Genomic DNA, 20,795 nt, shown 5'->3' on the forward strand with positions numbered 1-20,795 from the left:
GTGATCTTTGTGATAGTTAATTGTTGTATGTATTTATGGATAAAAACGCGCACGATGCATATATATTATATGCGAAAATATATAAAATATTCAAAGTACAGTGTTTATTATGATATTTATTGGGTACAACAAGGGTTTTACGTTCTATTTATTTAAGTATGTTCATAAAAATATAAAAGTGTATAAAAATCTGGAGTCTAGTTGTTACATTTGTATGCAGTAAAGGATATCAATATATATATATCTAGACGCCAGATTTGTACACTTTTATATTTTTATGAACATACTTAAACATGTATATATGTCGTAGTAGAATATTATGAATGCGAATAATATATTTATATGAATATTAATATTAGACACAGTAGTTAGGAAATTGATTTTTAAGAGCTACTATAAATTTTCATCTTTACGACTCTCTTATGCAATTGAAGCAATATTATCAGTGAAAGTCTACAAGTCACAAAATTCAACTTCCTTGCATAATAATCTAACACAAGTATAATAGAATCCAGTAATAAAATACGTAAGGTTCTATAATAAACTTTAGAAGTTGTACTTGTGATGTACCGTGTTCTCTTTGATGTTCTGTTTGATGTTTTTTCTTAACCATTCCCTTTACTATTTGAAAATAAAAAACATTAATATATACATTATCACAACGTATCATTTTAATGTACATACATATATTCTATACAACATTTTAATATGCTGTTCGTAAATTAAATAATAACAAATAAATAAATGATTAGTCTTACAAGACTTGTTAAAATTCTGTTTATATCAAATTCTTTCAACTTTTAAGATTGTAACCAATATGCGATGGACGCTTAAATGTACTAATTATATTACTAATTTAATTTATAATAAAATTATAATATATATGTATATAGAAAGTGTTTGCGTAATAGAAGCCTATAACTTGAAACGTACAACACCATCTATGTCTTATAACTCGTCAATTCATTAATAGGATATTAAGTGGATATTATGCAAAATTACGTATCGAATGAAGGCTGTTTCATTAACTGATAGAAGAAAGGTTATCATCGCGATTAACTCAAGGTGTGATATTTAAAACCGGTAGGTATGTATGTACATCAACGGATATTGAACTATAATATTTTACTGCTGAGCTGTATAATAGATACTATAAACGTATAACTTGCTAATATCATAAACATATAGTAAGTGCTGTCTAATCACTAATTTATTTTAATATTTTATCATTAATACATTTTACATTAGTACAATTTACGTTGTAGAACGATAATTCCTGTACTTCGACATAATGCGATTTGAAATGTTTCCGAAAATATTTTCTCTTCAGCATGAATATTCATCCTCTGACTGAATTTGTTTTTTTTTTTTTTTTTGCTTCAGGTGCAGCTTAGGTCTGCTATCTACTATAATCTTTGTGGCCTTGGCAGTCACAGCGACAGTCCACCATTTTGATATTTCAGGCAAGTAGAAATTGTTAATTAATTCCTTCGAAATATCAGAATATATATAGACTACGCTTTAAGAACACATTCCTTTAGCTAACCAAAACTACTGCTTATAAATTGATAGCTGGCTAAGGCAATAGCATGCAAGGCAATAAGAATTATAGTCATTAAATTAGCAAAATAAAATTCATATAAAATTAACGATTACTATTAGAAATATTTAACAATTTCTTTTAAAATGTAGATGTAAAAAGAAATGAAAATCATAATATTAGAAAGATTAATTTATTTCCTAATTAATATTTGTGATGTTTGTTCGTAGTGTTGAATAATATCGTTTAGATCTTTTATTTCAAAAGTTTTGTTTGTCATTCGGGTTAAGCAGAAAGGATAAAACGAAAAGATAAAATTAAATGAAGATTTCTTTTAGACAAATTACTATAACTATATCTTAATATTTTTACAATCTCTCTGAAATATTCATTAACTCTATCACAATCAATACGTTGTCTTTAATAACTTTCTTCATACATTTGTTATTCACAGTTTTAGTGTGCTCAACGTTATTTTCGTCGTCTTCTGGCCATTGCAAAAGTTTAAAATTGCAAAGTTCAAGGAATCTTTCAGCGTGCGTTAGCAAAATTAAAATATGCATCGAAAACTCGAAAATCGTGTTTTTTTTTCTTTTTTTTTTTTTTTTTTCTTAATAGCCACATATCTGTTGTGCAACGAAAAAGGCACATGATTGTTATGCTGTTACAATTTTGAGGAGAATTGTCGAAGACAATCGTGAGATTTCTCTCACGCCGCAGCAAAAATTGGTTGTTGTTGTTGATCGCGATGATGTTCCATAGTTACATCGCAAAATCGACTCGCGAATAATATCTCGTTAGTATTAAGGAACTCGTTGATATAATCATTAATCATCTTTCATTCGCTGTACGTCGCGTCGCGTAGTAATTTCTTGGTTACACTGGCACATGAAACTCTAAAAGATTATATAAGATATTTATTAAATAATTACCATTACTACAGATATGAATAGTGATCTTAAACATAACAATTAGTACCAAAGATGGTCTCATTATAGTAACAGCAAATAATTGACTGTTCAAATTCTTCGACGCTTTTTACAAAGTGCTGCAATAACTATCTCATAATTTCCATATATATTTTCAGATTCGTTTCATCAGTATAATCACAATAGTCGTGTTTCGTTACATAGGATTCATATATTTAAAAATGTTTTGTATAAATTATTCATAAAATTTTAGATAAGTGAACATATCTTTAATATTGCTAATTTGTGAAATATCGTGTAAATCGTATTTGCAATTAATCAATAAGTAATAGATTTTAAATTTACTAAAGTCGCGTAGGTTATTTCTTGAATTGATAACTTTTCTTAAAATATGAGTATAAATATATAAGATTTGGAATATTTTCATATCAAAAAAATAAAGAAATGTAATAAATTGAGAAACCCAGACACTAGAATCTATTGCAAATTTCATATATACTTTGTATTACAATTTTGAATATTTATTTAATCTATTATCTGTTTACTTTATTGTGTAACGTTTTTTAATACTTTTCTATATTACTTTTGCCTATTATTTTACTTTTAAGTGTAAACTATTACACTTAAAAGCTTAAGTTTTAATAAATATTTGATTAAATATGATTAATTGCATTATTTTTATTGACACGAAGATGTCAAATTGTATATGTAATAATAAAAAGGACTTGATAACTTTTTATAATGAAATATTTCTTTGCTCGTAAGATAGTAAAATATGATTAATTGTAATTGACAATTTCTTAATCTGATAAGAAAGATAGAAAGTAACTACTATTGTGAATATGATGCTAATAACGATGTTAAAACACGAAAAAAATAATAAGCATAAAAGATAGTATATAAAAAATATAGATATATAAGATGTGACTGAAATTATTCTATAAATAAGCGGCAATGATTTCTTATGCAAAACTATTCAAATGTATGGAATACATTTTTTTGCCATGACTTAGGCTCTGAAAAATTGTGAATATAAATATTCACTATATACATACGTGCATTCATACACACATACATACACGTATAGACAATATATTATAGGATATTAATATTTTTCTCCATATAAAGCATTGTTATTTATTAATAATAATTTGTGAAATAACTATAGTCTGTAGAATGTGTAAAGCGTTAAGAAAAGGTTTATTATATATTATACAAATATTATTTTGCATAAATAATATCGCATATACTATATATTTTTATACACCATGGTATTCCTACAATTGTTCGTTGTAAATGTATAAGAAAAATTATGCTCTATTCACAGATTATGTTTACGGAGTTGATCATGATTTGCAAGCAAGAGCACGCGCAGGGATCGAGGCAGAAAGATTCACTTACCAAACGAACGCTAGGTAAGTTTGTCTATCTCTGTACTGTTCAATATGTTGTGTCGATTTATAGTATAAACGTATTAATATTTATTATATTATATTAATTTCTGGTTAACGGTCTTTCTTAAACTGTTTTATTAGTTGATGTACATATCTGAATTTTCTTAAATGTCAAGTAACAAGTATATACATACATTATAATTAAGATCACGTCGTGTATTACAGTTTGGAATTCTATGATATTTTATAAATATATTCTATAAAATTGTGAAATTTTCAAAAATGCGATTAATATAAAAAATATGGGCGTTTTTAAACGTATGTACAATAGAATATTCATGTATGATGTTTATCAAGATATCTGACTATTATAAGTTGTAGTAAACGTGTCGTTAAAGAGTAATTAATCACAGTCAATTGAAATGGTTTACCGAATAATAAGTGTCGAAGAATATCGATTCGTCACTTTCTCGTCATTAATTGCGTAGCAGGACGCACGTTACTTTTCATTCAAAGCGATAGGACAGTTCCGATATGTTCAATGCAATTGCCTAATTCATTAATATTTTAGTGAATTTTCTATACCAGAAATATCGAAGGTCCCTAGGCTTCATCGAGTTTATAATGAAACTCGTCACAGTTGAGTTAGTGCAATTTCTTGGATAAAAACGTTTGTTTGTACGTGTTACTATGCATCATAAAGCATAAAATATTCTCTTTATTTTTCATTTATTGTTACCTAATACGTTGAAAAGTATATAGAAAATGCTACAGATAACGAAATAATATAAATATTATGTTGTTCCATGTTGATTGCGTTTATCCATTAATTTTCGTTCATTGTAGTTTCTCTAGAAATTTGTTCGTCTTTTAAGTAATATACAAGAAATGTATCGGTAGACTTTCAAATATATTTGTAATGAAAAAATAATTTTGTTAAACTCGTAAATTTAATATAGAACTTCCTCAATTATGTTGAATCTAACATGTTGGACTTTATTTCTGATTGAGTGAGAGAATCTTGTACACTGACTCTAATACGAATCGATTTGATATAATTGTTGATGCTGTTCTCTCAAAAGCAAGTGGAGAAGCCGACTTTTCTCTATCATAAATCTGGTATAGGTAGGTAATTATCTTCGATAGATTCTGGAAGAAAGAAAATTTCCTGTTTATCATTATTAGACTGCAGATGTTTATGCATTTTAAGTAAAAGATTTAGATATTCAGAAAACACAAGAATTAATGTGCAAAAATATACAAAGTAAAGCGTTCGTTGTAAAATTTAGTATCTGAAACGAATCTGTACATACTACAATTTCCATTAAAAATATAATCTGCTATATAATTAATATAATCTTAGATTGGTAATCGCAATTCGCTACTATCCTTTTCGAACAATGTTTCGATAGATGATCAATTTTTCGTTTTTCATAATGAATTTCTTCAAAAGTAGGCCACTTCTGGTCATAAACGATCTTGCTCTTTAACAAACACTTTGTTAGTTATGTTCTAACCATTGACTATTTATGTACCGACCACTAACGGTTACGTTTGTGTCATCTCAAGGCAAGTTTGAGCCACCATCACATTGTAAAGTCAATAATAATAGTCAAATAATATTTACTGCAAAGTATAAAGACCAGTTCACACCATACAGTTAATCTCTCCCATATGAAACTTATAGTTAGTTACTGTCAATACTTTGGTCAATATTGTCTTAAACCCAGCTATGTTATTAGGTTGTCGGAAAAGTTTCTTTCGTTTTATAAGGAAATAATAGACGCACAATGTTTTTTGTTTTATATTAGTTTATTGAGTTATGCACGAACGTAATAATAAAAATAGAACGAAATGGTCACACCTAATTCAATAAAATAATATAAAACAGAAATAGAATTCATCTTATGAAACGAAAGAAACTTTTCGGACAAACTAATATATTCGTATAATATTAGAATAATATTAAATGATATTATACGAATATTATTTAATAATCTAATAATAGAAATATTACATCATGGCTATTTCACTATAACGATTGATATTTATAACATTCTACTGAAACGTACCTTGTGTACACTGAAAACAGACATACATATTTAGAAGCTTATTTAAATTAAACACTTTCTCTTACAGCCAATTTTATTTTGCTATATACGTATGGTTTAATCCTTTTGATCCTACGCATCGCTTGTGAACATACATATTAGATATTCGTTAATCTATGAATTTTTATGACTCGAATATGATCAACGAAATTTACGATCATTCTTTTTGAGAAAAAAAATGCATCATAATTATGCGGCCTGTTTTTGCATTACTTCTTCGTAAACTTTATAGAGAGATCACAAACATGTTATCCCTTTAACCTAGCTTTAAGTAGCTACAAAAAATAAGAGCACTCTATACTTTGATTCCTAATCTCTTGGACGTAAAACTCTTTTGTACTTATGAGTCCACTATTTTTTAATACGTTCCTCCATTTCTATCGAAAATAAATTATACCTATAATTGCCTATAGTGTACGCGATTAAAGGAAGTAATTCCAAGTAGAGATTTATTTCATTCTCTAAATATTACGATCAGAACTTTACTTTAGAAATTTCAAACTTTTTTATACCATACATGTATATATATATATATATATTCTATACACATATGCGTTATATATTCTATAGATTTAAGTTTAAGTAATATTTGAAAATATATAAATATAAAATATAATATAAAAATATATACACATATTTGTATATATATATATATATATATAATATATATAGTATGTATAGACGCATGATATGTATATAGGCAGTTGTAACCAAAAGAGATTCTCCTTTTCATCGACCCATCGCTACAAACTTCCTGTCTACCGTACGATATTCTCTCCATCCCTTCCGTGCCGGATAGTCGTTTAATTTTCGCGGGTGATTGCGCAACGTGGTTTCCAAGGAAGCTAGGTATTCGCAGAGAAAACTGCAAAGCATCGGCCGAATTAAAGCGGAAGATTAAAAGCGCATCAGCCTGACGAAACGATCGGAACGTTGCGGCACATATCCTGAAACCGCAAAACGTAATTGCCGTTCAACCTCGTGATACCTTTCGCCGAATTGGAGAAGGTGAATTGCTCGATGCGGAAAGTGAATCGCAATTACAGTTAAATCGCGAATTATGTCGCGACGCAGTTGCGAAACTCGACTTGGCTGTTATAGTTACTCGCAAAAATGGAATTATGTGTATAGCTATATATCTAGGTTAATTATGAAAGTATTTGTTTAACTCTTAACTCTCAAAATTATATATTTCTTTGAAATATTCGTTGAAATTGAAATTAATCACGTTCAATTATTTTGTGATAAAATTTGGACAGATTTGTTGTACAGAATAATTCACGTAACTGGAACAACTCATATCGCTTTTTCTATTGGAATTATTAGTTTGAAATTGTTCTTATTCTAATTTTGTAAATTAAATTTACCATGAAACTTTTCCTGGTCGTTATCGATCATATCGAGGAAACAGAAATTTGCTGGAAATAACGTGTATACCATGTTACAATGACTTATAATACAGTAAATCAAATTTCTCGATTTTTCACGATTTTTCACGATTTTTCAGGCATTTCCGTTAATCTGACACAAAAATGTCTCGAATAAAAAACTAATTAATCGAATAAAAATGTTTCAATCGACCACAAGTTACAATATAGGACGTTCCCAAAAAGTTTTTTTTTTACAAAAACTCAGTCACCTCGTCTTTCTTAACGACATTACGTATTTTCGACTACATATGATACTATGGCAGCTTACGTTATGTCGAGTTTTCTGTTACGTTGTGGCGCTTCCATTGGTATAAAGAATCAAAGTACTGTTTTTATAACAGGAATCGTAATCAAATTTTACAACTGTTACCGAATACTTTGGGAAGTAACTGTATATTTGCCAGTGTCCTACAGAGGAACGTCGAATTACGCAAAACTTGAGCAATATTCGAGTTTTCGAAAAGTTTGGACCAAATTTCGTTTCATATGACTCTGGCCAACGATTATTTGCTCGTAGACGCAAAAATGTGTTTGTCTCAGTTTTTAAGCATTCGATAATGCGACGATAATATGAAAATAATGATTCGGTTTAAGAATGTGGATTTACGTTGGTAAAAAGGGCTGTACGTCCAAAATTTTTTGTCTACTTGCTCGTGGTTTTAAATGGCGTTTAATCTTGGGTAACAGTGGAAAGATTAATGGTTTTTCTGCAATTAGTGATGTTTCTTGTGGCTTACGATACTGTGTATCATCATTATGGAACATGTATCCCATACGGACAGTTTAGTTGTTGCAATTTAAACAGATTTATTGTATTGAGGCCTTTTAGAGAGTTTCTATTAGTTAAAGTGAAGTGTTTCGTATGTTGATTGAATATGACGTTTTATACCCAATATTTACCTTAGTCCATAATTGATATTGCTGAATCGTGATATGAGAAAATACGATTATCTCATTTTGTTGAACACTACGACAAGACCTTTCGAATAAGTCACAGTAATTGTACGTAATTGTACAGTACAAGAAGGTGTCTCGTTCAATTCTTTTTTCGCTTAATATTTTTACTCACATTTGGTATCTAATAAAAATCAAAATAGTTTCCAGATATTAACTTTGTACAAGAGCAACTTTTGAAGAGAGTAGTAGCTTTTAATGGAATTTCTTCATTCTTATATTAACAGATAATGATGTGAGATTATTAAACAACATTTGTCAAGTTTATAATTTTTATGATTTTGTGAACATTTTGTTATAACGAAACATATTGTGATAAAAGACATAAAATGTACACCATAACTTTAAAATGTTATGCGATTTTTATAATATTTATAAAATGGTCATAGAAATCGAACTGGTGGAATTCAGAAGCTCGCACAATATGTACCGTCGAATTATCGAATTATTTATTATATGGGTAATTCTCAAGTGAAAAATTATATTCTAAAACGAGGTTTTTCTCACAATAAAACTAAATCTCGGTCAAAGTACGCCAATATGTAATATTCTTTACAACGAGCTCTGACAAGAATAAATAGATGTGATTGTGCGTGCTAAATTTATTATATATCGAGTCCTAATTCAATTTCTTCCCGTTCGATTTGTTTGTATCTTAACAACGCTATTAACATAAAGCTAATTTACTATCGTAAAGAATCAACAGTCGTTAACAGCACCTCTGATTCTCATTCCAAACTTTCCTACAATTAATCGCAAATTAGCCACAAATACAAACTAAAAAGCTCCGTTAACGAGATTAAAAAAGAAACGAAAGATACAAGACCCTTCGAAAATGCCATTGTTCTACATAATACTGCCTTCAGAATTCAATTCGCGTACCTTATTACTCTTCTTCCCACAACACGTCCAAATTCAACAAACAGAGAACGAACAAACGAAGCGGCTTCGCGAAACAAGCATAAAGGGGCACTACGAATAAAAAGGAAGTGTCGAAGAAACAGAAGTGCGATAAACGGACGTGACGAGGCTTTCCAGTAGCTCGGCCTGTCCGGCCTCCGTCCTTCTTGCTCTATTTTCTTGCTTTTTCTCGCGGTAACTCTGCCACGAGCGAACTTTTACTTTCATGGCCGAGAAAAGGAGCGTCGGTTGCCGGCGCGTCCTTCCGTGGCGGCATTTCAACCACGAGGAAGGTTTCTCATCCGATCATTACCGGTACTATCGCCTTTCCTCGGCCACAGGAAGGTGGTTGGCCGCGCATCGGTGCGCGCCACATCGCGCGGTGCTTGTAAACGGATATGTCAGCAGGAATAAATCGTACTTTTCATTATTTTATTATATTTTATTCCCCGATTGTCGTTTTGCCTTGAAGTCTTTATGTTCCTAAGGATCCTTAAATAGAACGCAGTCTATCTTTGGATAGGCTCTGAATGTTTATTTGATCGAAACGAAATTTGATCTTCGTGTACGTCATTCGCGCATTCGATACAGGAGGAGTTTCACGATTCTTACTTTCTGTGACGAACACTGGAGAAATATTTTTGTACGTGGTTTTATTTGGAAAAATGCCCAGAACACACGATGGATAATTGAAAAATATTTCAAAAAAATGATATACATGTATCGACGTCTGCACTAATTTGTCTGTTGAAGCAATAGAGCCTATGTAGAGATGCGTAAACATTCGCATGCTACTCATAAAAATTATGAAAATACAGTAATCGATATATAGAGATGTCATTAATTTGTATCGTTTTAAAGACTACCACTTTTCGGTCGATGTTCCTTCTTCGGATAGAAGGTGATATTTACACTGAGCTGTTTTAGATGTCATACATTTTATAGAGAAATAATTTTTGCAATGGAAAAAGATTGTATAAATTTAATAAAGATACTTTTGTTTCTCCTTCTAGTGTTCGTTAATTTCGCAAAGCTTAAAATGGTGAATTACATAACAAAATAGAGATTCTTGAAGTTTTCTTGGTAATTTTCACATTGACGAAATAATTAACGTCTTCGTCGATTGCACGTCTATCTTTTTACACTGTAATATACAAATCCAGCAATTATGATTTGATTCAATTATGATACAGTGACAAAACAATATAAAATACAGTTAAAAACGTAGAATAAAATCTTTTCGTATAACGTTTCGTTTTCGAGAAAATTGAGCTGGAAAATTTGTCAGGTATACTTAAATTTGGCTAATTACCGACTACGTACGAGCAGGAGATTATTTTGCATGCAAAAGATAAGTAAAAAGTGTGGAACACTATTTTTCCGTTTAAGACTTCATCTTCAAGAAAATAAGGTTTGAATTATATCTAGTTAAAGAATTTCTAAATTTATTTTTCTCGTGGTGGAAGCGTCGTGATGGAAGGGAAAATTTTATTTCACGTTATCGACTTATTTTCACATGCAGAATAACCTTCTGTCAACTATTTACTTCTGTCTAGTCTGTAATTAGCCAAGTTCAAGGCAAATTTTGAGATTCGATCTTTTCGAAAACGATGCGTCATACGAAAACACTTTATTCTATACTTTCGACCTGTTTCATCATCTTATTGTCAATCTTGTCACGATTGCTGAGATACTCTGTAATAATTATATAAATCTCCCATAATTATAAATCAATTAAAAATCAATCGGTAGCCGCCGCGTCGATGTTAAACCGCGATCGTCGTCTTCCTGCCTGGCTGACCGAGAAATCCGGCAGGTTCGTCGTTTCTTTCTCCGCAAATTGTTGTTGCAAGGTCGGTTTTTTTTGCTACCGATAGAAAGTCGCTACGGTTGCTTTAACTCTGACCGACAGGGTCGTTTTTTTTTTTGCGCTGTTCCTTTCGATTTCTGTGGCTTCTTTGGATGAAAAAGCTCGTAGAAATATGTATGTGTGCGTCTATGTTTGAATTTGATCATAGAATTCTATACACACCTCGCACAATTTAATTTTGTGTAGGTTTCGCTTGTGTAAGATCCACTAGAAATCAGCCAATTTTATTTCACTCAATAAACTTAGCTTACGATTGCCGAAATGTTCGTCAAATACAAAATTATTCATCAAAGATCCGTTATTAAATAGAATACGAAATCCAATATCCTTTCAATTAACTTATTTCACTTGATATATTTGGCTTGTTGGATGCGTGCAAGATCTACTTTGCTATCTATTCTAAAGTACTCATAACTGAATGGAAGAAGCTTTACGATATTTGAATATCAGGTGAAAATTCTATATGCAATAGCATTCCTAAATTAATAATACGAATCTTACTATCTTTTACATTTACAAAATCATTCAACGTAGCTGATAATAAATAAAAACAATAAATAAAAAATGAATAATAGAAAAATAAAATATAATATAAGATATGAAATTAGGAGGAGACCAAATCATGACGCTATCCATATTCAGAAATACATAGAAATAGGTAGAGGATGAGGTAAGTTGAAACACTGTTAATACATTTTTTAAGTCGTTCGTTTTGAAAATGATAGTATACATAAAAACTTTATTCTGTACTTTTCGACTTATTATTTCATAATGAATATTCTATGGATATTTATGTATCTGTGGAAAATTAAAATGTGGAGAAGCATAGACAATGAACATAATATACAAAACATTCAAAGTATCCCTTATAGTATTTGAAGAAGGAAATAAATCTCAATTTACTTCCTCTTTCTTTCGTCGTTATTTATAAAAGTTAGAATTTCCATAAACCTACATGATCTAATAACGAATAATCTCCATTTTTAGCACATTCAGTCCATAGTTCGTAAAGATAGGTATAAAGAATGTTTGAATATGTGTATTGTAAATATGTGTATAAAAATTATGAATTTCTAAAAATTGAAATAATCTTACTGTTCGTATCGTTTTTCATAAGAAAGTGAAACAGAGAATCCTTTGATTTAGTAAATTATTAAAATAATTTAAATTTAACAATCTCACGATGATTCTCCTCTTCTAAAAAGTTTCCCTCTTGGTGTAAAGACAAGAGGAAAATACGAATTAAGAAGCAGATCTTATTCTTTCGATTATTCTTTGTTCGCAGGGAACTGTAGTTCCTCTAATTGATAATACTGGCATACGTCCGATACAGCTTCAGATATTGTTCCCGCGGAGCAATTTGTACGTACATAACACGCAATCCTTTACTGTGCGAAAGCGATTTGATTTATAACCATGCACATGCATCAGCAGGCAACTTCTTATTGTTAGACATTTTACATGGCTCACATGACTCACGCATGAATTATACTTCCTCGTTGTTGTTGTTGTACCATAAATTCCTCATGGAAAAATCGCAAATCGTTTCCTTTTTTTCTTATCATTTTTCTTTCCATTCTTCTCTTTTCATTTTTTTTTCAAAATCTTCTCCACGACGATTCAAACGTCCATTTCCTCGCAGAATAGAAAGTCACGACGATTATCTACGTTACGTTAACTGATTGAACGGTTTGAGTGTCATGAGTGATTTATTACGGCTCGTAAAACTCGCACAGGACTTACTTAAATACGAACACGAACCGATCACACTTGATATGTGTTATATTATTGCAACAGTTGGACGTTTTAGCTGACACGAAGATTACTTGTTGAGAAAAATGAGTGATCTTAATTAAGGGTTTAAATGATAGCTTATTAACCTGTTGCGTATACGATTGAACACGAAAAAGCATTCGAAAAATGATTTTTTCAGAAATACCAACTGGATTATAGGGATTATAGGGTGGAAGAAACAATAAGAGAAATGCATAGTAATTTCCTATTGCTTCTTTCGCTTAGAATGAACTATCCGGCTAGAATTTTTGAAAAAATCATTTTTTGGACTTATACATATATAATATAACATGTGTGTGTGTGTGTGTGTGTGTGTGTGTGTGTGTGTCTGTGTGTGTGTGTGTGTGTGTGTGTGTGTGTGTGTGTGTGTGTGTGTGTGTGTGTGTGTGTGTGTGTGTGTGTGTGTGTGTGTGTGTGTGTGTGTGTGTGTGTGTGTGTGTGTGTGTGTGCTGTATATACTTAATATTTGATTAGGGTTTAATTTAAAAATGTAATTATAAATTAAACTATATCTTAATGCAAGGAATATGTAATTGAGCATTACAATTTTTCTTTTCTTGTAATTATGATATCCACATGATATTCAATGAATTATATCTAATTATGGTATATATATATATATATATATATATATATATATATATATATATATATTTATATATATATGCACATAGACCAGATTGTGAGTGTTACAAAATAAATAAAATTTACAGTAGAAAATATTGAACTTCATATACATATCCTAAAGTTGTAGAATATTTTTTATTGGAGTTTGTATTATTGACGTGAATAAAGAAGACTATAATTTCTATGATTGTTAGAATTACAGTGAATCATTATTTTTTATTTTCCTTAATAATTATTTCTAATCTCATATGTTTGAAATATTATCTATCATTGTTTCTAATGATCGAGAGTTGAATATTTGTACATGTAATGAACATCTAATAACTAATCATAGGTTCGCATACATTACATAAGTTTTGTTTTAAAGTAATAATTATAAGATTTAGTATTTTTCATATACTTATCAGCAATTAAACGTTTGCTTGAAATTATACATTCTGATTTGTAGAAAATAAAGATATATATATGTCGGAGATGAAAGAACACCGGAACCTTCCCTTTGGAACTTTGGGAAGATTCCTTAATACTGTAATCTAGATTCCACCATAGCCGTAATTAAGAAATTGTTGTCATTCGATCTGACTGTATTTATTTGAGATTTGTGATAGTGAGCTCGAGGCGACAACCGGTCGCCGAACGTAACCGCGTAGTCAAGGGATAAACGTTTAGTCTAACAAAGGCACGAAGTAACTCTATAGCTCTCCTTAAAAAAAATAGTTGGGACGGTGCACAACGGTAAACATTTCAATGATTTCTGTCCCGTGGCTCGCCACACGCAGACTTTGTCTTTCGGGTAAGATGATCGCCAGATGTCAACGCATCTTCACAGTATATGTTTAGCTGGCCGAGGACCCGTTATAAATCTTAAGTTTCAGCTATGTAAAGTCCTTCGAACAGACAAATAGTCTTTGTCCCAACTACGGGAAGATAAGAGAAATCTATCCTTCCATGAACGACGCTTCGCGCTAGCAACTTTCCCCCCAAGGGCGGCTAGCATCTTTTTCTAACCACTGATATGGAGATTGACCAATTAACAGCAACGCCAATTTCCCTCATTTTCCGAACGAAGGCTTTCCTCGACGAATCCGAGGATCTCGTGTCCTTAGACACACCCCATATAGTTTTTCCTCGGTGGCATCATCGGGACGGAGAGTCATTCTCTCGTGCGATCTCATCGACGAAAAGAGTAACGTCTTTACGATCAGTGAATATTTCACGTTTTGTTAACAAAGAGTCAGACTTGGACTTTGTGCGAACGTACATCTATCATCCCGTCGACCGCGGATTCGTTATTGAGCCTAGGATCATTGTCATTAGCTTCTCGAGTATCTAATTATCGCGATTACTTGTCAAATCATAATCATATTTGCACTTGTAAATATCTCCTCTATTGCATAATGATAACGTCTAATGCAAATGGGGATTCGTTTCACGCCCTTAACCCTAACCCTAATCTTAACGTCAACCCGACATATATATATATATATATATATAGTAACTTATGTTAGTGTTCGTCTTTTCTTCAAATTTTCTCGATATTGGTATACCAAAAATAATTTCGTGTACCTATGTTGATTCGTTCTAATAAATTTAATTCAGATTTTTTCAATTTGTTTCGTATAATTAAAAATGGACTTAATTGATAAGATTTATTTTATACAAATCCTTTGATTTTTCCAGATACCAAAATAGGCCAGAATCGAATGATGCTCCCTGCAGAATCATACCGGATAGGCCTTGCCCGCCAAGCAAGTATAGGACACCTTCTGGTGCCTGTAATAATATACGACATCCTGTTTGGGGTGCTCGTGGTGCACCCTTCTTGAAGTTACTGCCACCAGTATATGCTGATGGTAAGTAATTATATTCATGAATAATACATATACCGAAGCGTGAATAAAATAGTTCAAATCAGATATCAAAAGAAACACGGACGCTACATGAACGTTTAACTCGAAGCATGAGGAAAATGAACAGTAAAAATATATTATTTGCACAGATATCATCTTTTGCAAATTAATCTGACTAAGCACGTGTCGATACTTTCATACAATGACTATCGTTATTTATTTTACGTTATATTAGGTAGCTTTGGAATTAGTTATTTATAGTTCTATCTATCATTATAATAAATTATTAAAACCTCGTTTACATTAGGTAATTTTTGGTCGAGCGATTGAGTCGACGACCCTAAGTTGTGCAAATTCACCTAAACGAACACAGTGTTAACCAAATCGAAATGACTTATAGTTGTCCAACTGAAAATAGCACGTTTTTCTATTTTTGGATAAACGACTTGATCATTTCAACTTAATCGCCTAATATTAATAAAATATTGAAATATTTGATTGTAATTTGTTAAGTTTTCTCTTATAGAAGTGGAATTAATATCGATGCCTGTGGTTTACACACGCAGTGTAGAATAGAATGATCCGGTTTGTTTGTTACATAAAACAAAACTATAGACTCCCTATAGACTCCTATTTTATATAATTTTATTTATTTAATTTCATAATTAAATTTTTTCCTGAAAATCGATAAGTGGAGATTCGTTCATTTTCTTCGCGTTTCATAAAGTATAGCGTTCCCTTTATTTTTCTTAAATTTTATAATCGATAGTTTGGAATGTTTAAACTGTAGCAAAATTTTAAATTCGCACAACATGTACGATGAATGAGATTGAAATATCAATTTTGTATTTTTTGTTGTATTCGGTATGCGTAATCATACTAGAAGAATCTTACACCAAATTTATCAGCTGCTACGCTAACAAATTAATTAGGTGCGTTAATTAATAATGACATTCGATATTTATAATTAGATTATAGGAAAAAACTAGTAAAATAAATCTTCTTTACAACAAATATCAAAGAATCTCTATCTTGATGTAAAAAGATGTTTACGTGAATTAAATATAGCTTATGTTTTTTATTTTTTATTTTTTATTTTTTTTTTATTTATTTTTTTTTTTTTTTATAGATATGTAGTAAAAAACGAATGAAATGCTTTTATATGAAGTTTCGTATACAATGCTATAATCGAAGCTATTAAAATAAAGAGAAGTATTCTAAGTGATTTTGAGAAATCTAGTCTATATGTAAATATGAGTGAAATTATAAGCTATTATTGATATCTTATATCACAGAAGATATCATAGAAATTATGCGTAGAAAGTTTTAAATGTCAATAGTTACGAAACTATTAAATAGTTTTCAAAAATTTATTAATGATTGCTTCTGTGGGCCGGGCACTTACAGAAAACGAATATATGTGTCCTTAGTCCACACCGATAGCTTTCGCCAGACGCGTATATGCGCCCATAGCACTCAAAGGGTTAAAGACAGGTCATTATTAAAGTCGAATAATAATGTCTAATAAGATATAAACTTATTTAAATAAGATATACGTTAAAGACAGATAATAATTTCCAGTTAATTAATTTGTATATTTTCTAATGATTTTAATGACCGGAAAACTTTTACGAAACGAATTACAAACTCAAAATTTAGTTTGTCCTCTCTTGTTGTTGAACTTACAAAAGAAATACGATCGTAAGAAATTATAGTTCGTATCAAGCATTCTTTTTCTTCATCTAACATTTTTTTCTAATTACAATCAAAAAAATGTAGAAAATATATTTTTACACTAAAATATGAATTATATGTACTATCTTGCATATCTTACTGTCTAGAAACTACGAATCACTTAGCACATTTATTTTTAGAGTTACAGGCTTAAGTAGCTTAAATTAGTGGTGTTAACCGGGTCATCCTTTAAATAAAAATTTCTCTAATTGAACCTGTCAAAAGTCAAAATGACCAATTAGGTAATATTTTCTGTAAATTTCTTAATATTTTTTCTAGTTGTCTTTTCACTTGTCACAAAGAGACAGCATAGATAACAGTAAATGGAAAGGAAAATTTGTAAAAATATTTGAACGTATCTTCGCGTTTCTCTGTTTTTTAATTCATCGAATTAGTAAAAGAATGTATATCAAAGAAAGATCAGATTCAATTACATCAACCAAACAAAGCTGATGTTAATCCTTGCAAATGTAAATGCGATATAATTTATTTGTAACAAAGATTACTAATAAGAGGTCTCTAAATAAAGAAATTGTGTCCAGATGACGAATTCTTCTCGAACTCGATGATGACGAACTCTTCTCCGACTTTTTACTAACAACATCTGCGACAAACGTCTTGTAACTTGTATACACACTCTTACATTGGTTTCAAATTTTACCAATACGATCACGACAATCGCGTCTCGTTACAGTGCTAATACAATTTTTAAAACATTTTGTATAACAGGAGAAACAGGTGTATTATAAAAAAAAATCTAAATTGTTATATATCGAAGATTTTATTACAAATCTATCTCACTCGAATTAGCGTGTAATTAGCGTTCCGTAATTTATGGGCGAGAGCGTACGTGCAAAGATTCTTCGAGAGTATTCGGTCCTCGACGATCGTCCCTAGATCCGTTACAACCACTTTCCGTATCGCGAATGGAAAGTGAAAATTGGAACGAGCTAGACGTACGAGCTAGACCTACGAACTGAGAGATCCATTTCGAAGAGCGTTGGCATGCTCGCGAGGATTAGAAACGGCGAATTAGCATGCCAGAGGGAGCGGCGAGCCAACGAAATAGAGAGTCCCTCGTCGAGTATCGATTGCGCCATCGTCCGCGCGAATAATAAGTGATTCCACCTGCGATCACCGTCCTCTTCGACTTATTACGCGTTCACCGACAAAGCGGAACAATTCCGATCAGGAATTTTTTCTAAGCGAAGGAAACACGCAATCGAACTCTTCTTCCTGCATATTCTCTCAGAATGGTTTATATACAGAGGCTCGCAGAAATATCCCAACACTTGCCACACAGAATGTTTATTAATATATCGTGTGTTTTATATGAAACTTTTTGAAATTCCATTGACACTGTAACAAGACACTTTATGAGACTTCTATTACAAATAGATGCTAAAGATGATCTCGTTAAATACAGCTTACTAACATAGTCGATAGCTGATACAATTGACAGCGAGTAATCGAATAATTTGCTTATTTTTGTAAAGTGCTTAAAGTTATTTATGCTTGTAATGAATATCTTTCGATTTCTAAATAGGTTTTCAGATTCGTTTCAAATTTTAGCAATATAAGTACGATAGTCGTGTTTCATTATAGTGCCAATGAGATCTCGAAGAATTTCGTATAACACGTATAATTCATTTATATTGTACAATTGTTTATGAAAATTTATGGAAATTTTCCGTAGCAAGTATTCAAATAATTTCGTCGGCCACTGTAACCGCTTCGTTAGATTTATCAGTTGAAATGATGTGGCAAAATGTGTTTTTTTAGAGAAATTCATTAGTACTGGCGTTGATTGGAAGATATTATTGGCAAATTGTGAAAGCTGATTGAAAAATAAAATATACACTGTTAAAAACAGTTTAATTAAAGGTGTATATTAAAATTCAATTAATTTCTTACAGTATAATGTAAGAGAATAAAATACTCGTAATTTTAAACCGATATTATTGTATTTTTTTTTAAGATAGTATTTTGAGAATGACTTAAAAGTAGCGCATAGCTATGTATTAATCACGTTGCAAGCATATATATGTTCTTCACAGCCGCAAAATTATATTTTTTCCCATTAATTTCAATTATGTAAAACGATTATTTATATGCGTATTGCGTATTGTTATTTCGATCCGAATATGAAAAACATTTTCAGTTTTAAAAGTGATATAGCTTGAGAATGCAGGTGTTTTTGAACTTACAAAACTTTTACTAATTGTTACACAAACAAAGATGTTTGATTTGTATTGCATCTTACTGATTCTTCGGTATGTTTGAACTTCTATTCAGACTTAGCATGACTACGTTAATCTTACTTTTTATGTATCTGCATATATGTATGAACTTAAATAGTATCTCGTTATCTAGTTATTTTTCTAATCAAAATCTTTGTGAAATATTTTTAAACCCGTAATAACCACGAAAAAAGAAAATTGAAAATTAGTAACTACAATTTATCATCTAGAAAAAAAATATATGTATATTTAATACGAACGACGAAATTCAGTCCTTTCTCTTGGTTCTTGATATCTTGTTGTGGTACGTAACACTTTCTTACTACCTTCTTTCTAATTTTAAGTTTAATGTTCTATGATGAAAAATTAACAGCATTTTCGAAAGTTTATTAGTTACATAATGTTTGAATAATGACATTTTAGCAAAATATACTTCCATATAACCGATTTCTTTTTTACTTTACTATAGTTTACTGCAAGTATGGAATGATACGTAAGATCAGGAATCGAATGGCTCCAGAGTAAAGGAAACGAAAGAAATTCTTGAGAAAGTGAAGAACCGTAGAAGGAATTAAATTATAATTGAGGATTGAATTGATCGTAATAATTAGATCCTGATCAAAGTTCTCGTATATAACAATTTACCACCTAATAATATCTACGAATTCGCGATTCACAATTTCTGAGTTATAAACTTTTCATTCGTAACTTTATAATTTCACGTCAAATTACATAGAAAAATGAAGCGTAATTTGTAGAATTTTTCGTAAACTTACATTTGCTTTATTACCGAATTAAATAAAATTACCAAATATTAGCTTATGATACGTAACTTCCGATTTATGAAATTTTACTAATAATATTAACGAACGTTTATACATTTCTGAAACATGTATGAACATAAAGTGCATAGAGTGCAGAAACGTATAAAATATGCAAGGCATAAAAATTACAACGTATATAAAATTATGATATGCACGTGGATAAAACGAGTCCCTGGTCAACGACAGGTCTGTTTCTTTAATTGTATTCATAAATATGTGAATTATGTATTACGTAGCTATTTATCGTAACGTAATAAGATATAATAAGATATATAACTAGGGGTCGCTGAACGCTGGACAGTTAGGGATGCGGAAGAAAAGCGAAACTAAGGATAAAAATTGAATAGAAAGTTACAGTCGTATCAATGAGCGTACACGAATAATCCTACATTATGAATAATTCTCGTACGAAAGGCATTTTCCACGTTGTTAGATTAGATACGCGATCATTATTAACGTAACCTAACACAATTCACAAATACTTCCCGATCGATGTTCACTTCCTCTAGTTCTAGAAATATATCCGCAAACTTTTTGTAACAGTTCGCACACAATATGCAGTCTCCCCATGTACTATCTCGACGCGGTTTTAAGAATG

At 30.8% G+C, this 20,795-nt stretch overlaps 1 protein-coding gene across 1 annotated transcript in view; it reads left to right on the forward strand.

Moving 5' to 3' along the window:
- The window catches only part of LOC100646933, a 69,522-nt gene that overhangs the window by 36,105 nt on the left and 12,622 nt on the right, over positions 1–20,795 (forward strand). Inside the window, exons 2-4 of the mRNA XM_003402946.4 lie at positions 1,384–1,463; positions 3,797–3,884; positions 15,230–15,402. Coding sequence (XP_003402994.2) covers positions 1,384–1,463; positions 3,797–3,884; positions 15,230–15,402 — 341 coding nt within the window. The remainder of the gene's footprint in view (positions 1–1,383; positions 1,464–3,796; positions 3,885–15,229; positions 15,403–20,795) is intronic.

Source organism: Bombus terrestris, chromosome 7 (genome assembly GCF_910591885.1).
Source record: "Bombus terrestris chromosome 7, iyBomTerr1.2, whole genome shotgun sequence".
Classification (NCBI taxonomy): domain Eukaryota; kingdom Metazoa; phylum Arthropoda; class Insecta; order Hymenoptera; family Apidae; genus Bombus; species Bombus terrestris.